Source organism: Bombina bombina, chromosome 1, assembly GCF_027579735.1.
Source record: "Bombina bombina isolate aBomBom1 chromosome 1, aBomBom1.pri, whole genome shotgun sequence".
NCBI classification, from domain to species: Eukaryota; Metazoa; Chordata; class Amphibia; order Anura; family Bombinatoridae; genus Bombina; species Bombina bombina.
In genome coordinates, this window is record NC_069499.1 from 933432742 (window position 1) to 933438838 (window position 6097).

Below are 6097 nucleotides of genomic sequence, written 5' to 3' on the forward strand. Positions count from 1 at the left end.
ATGTCAATTTTGATGCTAAAGTGCCTGTTTTTTAAAAATTTGATTAAAAACAGGGGCACTTTAATTAATCAACATTTACATTTACACTCCTGTTGAGAAAAAACCCCCCAAAAAACGTACCTTTTAATCTTCACAGCAGCTCCAGCTTCCTCCACCCGTCGCAAAGCCTCTTCCTGGGTCTAAAATAAGGAATCTGGCTTCCTCCAATCACGGTGTTGAATCAGACACTGATTCCCCCGGGGGGGAAGCCGTGATTGGAGGATAACCTATCCATCATTTTTGACATCAGAAATGGCTTGCGACGCCTGGAGGAAGCTGGAGCTGCTGTGAAGATTAAAAGGTACGTTTTGTTTTTTTCACAACAGGAGTGAAATGTAAATTTTGATGAATTAAAGTGCCCCTGTTTTTAATTGAATTTTTAAAAACTGGGCACTTTAGCATCAAAATTGACATTCACTTTAAAGGTATTTTCTACGGGAATCAGCTCTGTAAGGTAAATAAAAAACTTGCCTCACTTCCTGTCTGCCCTCACCTATATACTTTCCCATGCTTCTCCCTTTTGTTTTGCTCTACCTTGCTGCAGAAGCAGCCCCCTCCCCTCTTACCTGGGGGGAGCTGGCTGCTGCTGCAACTCCCACCCCTCCTTTTCTAATTCCTGCTGCAGGAGCCCTATTACTCACACTACTTTCTTCCCGTGCTGTTCAGTTCACTGTTCTATAAGGGGTTAAGTATAATTGTTCAGGGAAACAGGAAGAGGAGTGGATGACACAGTTTGCCAGGTGAGAGCTCTCACGCAGCGAGTGAAAGTAAATGCGAAAACGACCGGTTTACAGGTGAGTGTATAGCATAACGTTGCTTTAAGCTTATACAATAATGTAATATCTTGTGTGGCATAACTTGCTGTATAGGGGTATTCTTCCCTGCCCCACCTGGTCTTAACCAGCACACACACAGCTACCCCTCACTTCTCTGGTAATAGCTAGGATAGTACTACTCAGTAAATATTTGTGCTCTGATATATCTAATATGTACCAGTACTTCCATAATGTGCAAACTGAAAAACGGTGTCATAATTGTAAAGTTTCTAGAAAACAAAATAGATGACGGTAGTGACACATGCAGTGAAGAGTGAACTGTTAGGGGTTTCCTTTAATAAAAGAGCATAACAATTAGAGTACCATTTGCTACAACAGTGTTCAGGATTAAACTCCCTGCCCACCTCTGTACTCATCATGCCACCCCTTATGCAGCCCCGTGCTATAAACTAGTTAGCAATCTCGTCAGTGTTCAGCCACCTTTCAATCAGCAAACTAATTCTACTTTGTTATACATTTGACCCTCTCCTTCCCCCATCGGTGTCACACAGAGACCTTTCACTATCAGTTGATAACCTGATGGACAGGTTGCTGCAATCTGTATAATGATTAGGGGTTGCTTGGGTGTCCCTGCCCCTCCCCTCCCCCCTGTTGAGATCTTTGTAATGTGGGACACTGGTTGCCATGGTGATGTGCTTCCCACTCATTGCTGATGGCATTATGCCCTGTCACGTGACTTCTGATCTGGTAGGACTGAGATACGCAGGGTAAAGCTTTATTAGTATGGGGGCAGTGCTAGTGCATGGCTGTACACAGGGCATAGCATTGTAGTATAAAAAAAGGTTATGATGCTCTGCATGTCCACTATAAAAAAGCAACAATACTGCAGTCAGCAAGTGATTAGAGCAGTGCTCCAAAAGATCCAGGTTGGGGATTTTTTTTTTATATATAGGTTTTTATTAATTAAATATGTTTCAGTTAAAGGGACAGTCTACTCAAGCATTTTTATTGTTTAAAAAGATTGATAATACCTTTTATTACCCATTCCCCAGTTTTGCATAACCAAGATGGTTATATTGATACACCTTTTACCTCTGTGAATACCTTGTATCTAAGCCTCTGCAGACTACCCCCTTATTTTAGTTATTTTGACAGATTTGCATTTTAGCTAAATAACTCTATATGGCACATATGAACTAATGCCCTCTAGCTGTGAAAAATGACAAAATGCCCTGACATAAGAGGCGGCCTTCATAGCATATGAGCCTACCTAGGTTTAGCTTTCAACAAAGAATACCAAGAGTATAAAGCAAAATTGGTAACAAGTTAATTGCAAAGTTGTTAAAAATTGCATGCCCTAACTGAATCGTGAAAGTTTAATTTTGACTAGACTGTTCCTTTAATTCACTAGTAACAGTGCTCTGCAAGCAGTAAGTAAAGTGCTGTGCATTTTCATAAACATGCAAGATTCTCTGCACAATGCATGATGTTCTTTAGACATTATGTGCACAAAGGAATAGAATACAATACAGAGAGGAATATGATCATTTGCAGATAAATTACAAAAAGGAGATGATTCCATATGATTCTAAAGAGAACCATATTGTTCCTGTGCACAGGCCACGCTGTCTGCAAATGCAGTGACAGGACATACAGCTCTGCAAGCTAGTGTCTAGAGGCACAAATCTCTGTAGATGTTTTGCTGGCTGTAGAATACCAAGGGGGATGTAATAAAGTTCAGAGATAGGGGAATAGTGGAACACAGGCTCATAAATTTGAAGATAACGTGAAGAAAAAAATGTCTTGGTATAAATCAGAACTTTAGTACTGCATGGCAAATACTACAGTATTAAAACTGTATTGTCTCAGCGCATTCCATGAACAAACTCCTTGAAAAGTCTTGAGAATATTTATATATACACACAATCTCACACACCTGCAGGGATTATGTAGAGTGATGAACTGCTATAAGAGTGGGTTATGCTGTAAAGCTGTTATGTAGGCACTATATCTACATATCTAGGGACAAACGGCTCTGCAGAAATGTCTACAACAATAGCTACAGCAACACAAGGGTGTGTACAACAATGCTACTATTTAGGCAATATACATAGTTATAGTATAGTATATATGTGGCATTATGAAGTAGCCGGGTGGGGGCAGAGCAATACTTATTATATAATTTTTTGCTATCCAAAGCACAAATTTGTTGCAATTTAACATTTTTAATGTTCGCTCCATTTTAGCTTATTTTTGGCTAACATTTTAACCGGGTGGTCATTAAAATCAGCTGGATGGTGTAACCGCTAAAAAGGTGTTAGGGAGAACACTATATAAATACAGTGATATACACTACAATGCTGGTGGTAATGTGGTGATTATTAGAATACCTTTAGATAGTGGTATACATTGCTAGCTTAGGGTTGCATACACTACATACTCTTATTCCATAATATAAACAGGGATAGAAAAAATATTTTTAATTTTAAGTGGCAATCCATAATACTGAAGAAAGAGACATACATTTTTAGGATCTGTGAAATCATTTTATTTATGAATGTATGGGGAAAAAAAAAAGTTATAAATAAGATCACACCACTGTTTAACACAAACACATACATATATACTGTGTGTGTGTGTGTATATATATATATATATATATATATATATATATATATATATATATATATATATATATATATATATATATATATATTTATTATTATTTTTATTTTTTTTATTTATGTGTGTGTATTTTTGTTTTTGTGCTTGATATATTTTAATTATTTTATTATCTTGCTTATATGTAAAACTTTAAGTCTTTTGTGTTACAAATCCCAAGGAATCAAAATAATTAAAGGGAATATATGGTTTCCGTGAACGGTTTCATAGTAGACAATACTGTTTGCAAGAGTGCGCACTGATTTTTTTTTTTTTTTTTGGGGGGGGTTGTGAAAATTAATTCAATGTGGTAGCTGCATGGATGGGGTCTTAACCCTATTGTTCTCATCTCTGTTCATATTGGTTTATTCAAAGTAAAGTCTTTTGTGTTCATCTGTTTTGTGTCTGCATTGTATTTGCCTGCCTGAGTTTGAATAATGTCTGTTCTTTATTGACATTTTTTCATGTTTTCCTGTTAAGTATGTTTCATATTTTTGTCAGTGTGTGTGTTGACCCAGAGCTGTGAGTGTTGCTGATGATGCGCCTGTATCCTAACTGCAGAGCAGGAACAGATGTCAGGAGGAGAGGAAGGAGGGGGGGGGGTGCTGCCAGAAACTGCCTCCATGAATGGATGGGATTGCTTAGTTTGAATGGGTGATCCTGATGTGGATTGGAGGAGAGAAAGAGGGGATGTTCTGTGAGAAGTGAGCCCTGGCTTTGTATGATGTTGTCAGACCAGCAGAAAGGGAAAGTACTGAGTTAATATTTCTCTCTCGATTGTTCCCTTTTGTAGATCCTGTATCTCAGGTGACTGAAACGGTCCGGAAACTTTGTGTGAGCAGGAGGAGATTGTAATGTGAGCAGGCATACAAGCTGCAGTACTCATGTTAGTGCACACATTACAGACATCAGGGATGGAAGCTCCTCTTACATCAGTGATGCCCTTACGCATCCTAAACAAGGGACCGGAGTACTTCCGACGCCAGGCTGAGAGCAGTGCCCGTAAACCTACTGCTGTGGAGAGGCTAGAGGCAGACAAAGCTAAGTATGTGAAGAGCAAACAGGTGGCTACCACCAAGCAGGAGCCAGTGAAGCCATTGCTGTCCAGGCAGCCTCTCTTCTCACCAGGTGTACGCAGAGTACTGCTTACACCAAACCGCAGAGGCTCCCCGGCAGCCCAAAAAATTGAGAACAGAAGTCACAAGGGTTCCCTTAACTTGGAAATACTTAACAAGCTGATAAATATCTGTGACAGCCCGCTGGCCTCCCCACGAGCAGATGCTGCACCCTGGCAGGAACAAGAAAAGCCACAGGATTCATCCAGACTGCAGACACCCACTAGTCACAAGGCCCCCAGCACTGCACTAGTGCGCAGAGTGGATGTTCGACCTGGAGATGCCCTACGACCCCTCCAGTGTCCAAATATACTTGTTACCCCAGTGGTGATGTCTCCTGCCAAATCTTGCCTCTCCTCTGACACCTCTGTCTGCTCACCAAAATCTACACCAAGAGACAGTGGCAAAAGACAATCTCTGCTGCACCGCTCCAAGTCTGACCTGAGCGACCGTTACTCCCGTGCCAGTGCTGACCTTGAGCGATTCTTTAACTACTGTGGCCTGGACCCAGGGGAAGTGGCAAACTTTGGGGCAGAACATTTTGCCCGGGCTAGCTCTGATATAGTATCAGTGAAGTTTCACAGTGTGAGTGCAGAGAGTTCAGAATATGCCCAGTCGCAGCGTAGTGCTGTTACTCTTGAAGAAGCTTCTGCCACACGCACTCCATATGGAATTTCAATAATTGAGCGTAATGCCAGGGTTATAAAGTGGCTGTATGGACTACGGCAAGCCAGGGATGCCCAAAAGATCACCGTGTAGCATTTGTTTTTGACTTGGACAATGACTGGATTATAGTTTGAGACTTATTAGATGGTTACCTGAGTTTTGGTCTGAAAACACCCACAGAAGAGCGATTTCATGACATCAGCTGTGGATCTCCCTTTTTATGCTATTTACAGAAAAAAATGCAACTTTGCACATCTAATTATGGCTGGTCCTTCCTCTTCTCTCCTCCTGTTTACCTATATAGTATTGGAAATGTTTACTGTGTTTGTGTTTTCAGTAAGCAAAACATGTTTTATGGCAACTCAGGTTCCATGTTTTCTGTATAGTTTAGTAAAGTACAATAAAACTGGTGTTTTGACTGTCTGAATATTGGGCACTAAAAAGCACAAATTGATCCTGTATACAATGTGTGGTGCACAAAGCTGTATATGTTACAGATCACTGTATGAAATGTGTTGTAAAGTGTGTTTGATGTCCTCATACTTTATGTGAGATTAAAAGCACACTGGTGTGTTCAAAGCACCCACTGATACAGTACAGTAGAATATAAAGGTTTTGCTATCATATGCATAGCAGTCAGATATAATGTATTTAGGGTTGCCACCTCAGCCATGTTTTCCTGGGCCCTTATGAGTTACACATGCTGCAGGGTGTGCAGGGAGGTACATGTATTGTGTTTCTAGACAGCACTATTCATATTCCTCCCTGCACACCCTGCAGTATGTGTAACTTATAAGTGTTCTGTATTTTAAGGGACAGGTGGCAACACTAAATGTATTT

The 6097-nt window shown here is 40.3% G+C and overlaps 1 protein-coding gene across 1 annotated transcript; it reads left to right on the plus strand.

Annotated features, from left to right (window-relative positions):
• The first annotated feature begins 579 nt into the window (after positions 1-579).
• On the plus strand, positions 580-5707 carry FAM110A (family with sequence similarity 110 member A). Its single transcript, XM_053692975.1, has 2 exons — positions 580-833; positions 4270-5707. The coding sequence occupies exon 2, from the start codon at positions 4361-4363 to the stop codon at positions 5348-5350; it is 990 nt and encodes a 329-aa protein (XP_053548950.1). The 5' UTR covers positions 580-833; positions 4270-4360; the 3' UTR covers positions 5351-5707.
• Positions 5708-6097: the final 390 nt, after the last annotated feature.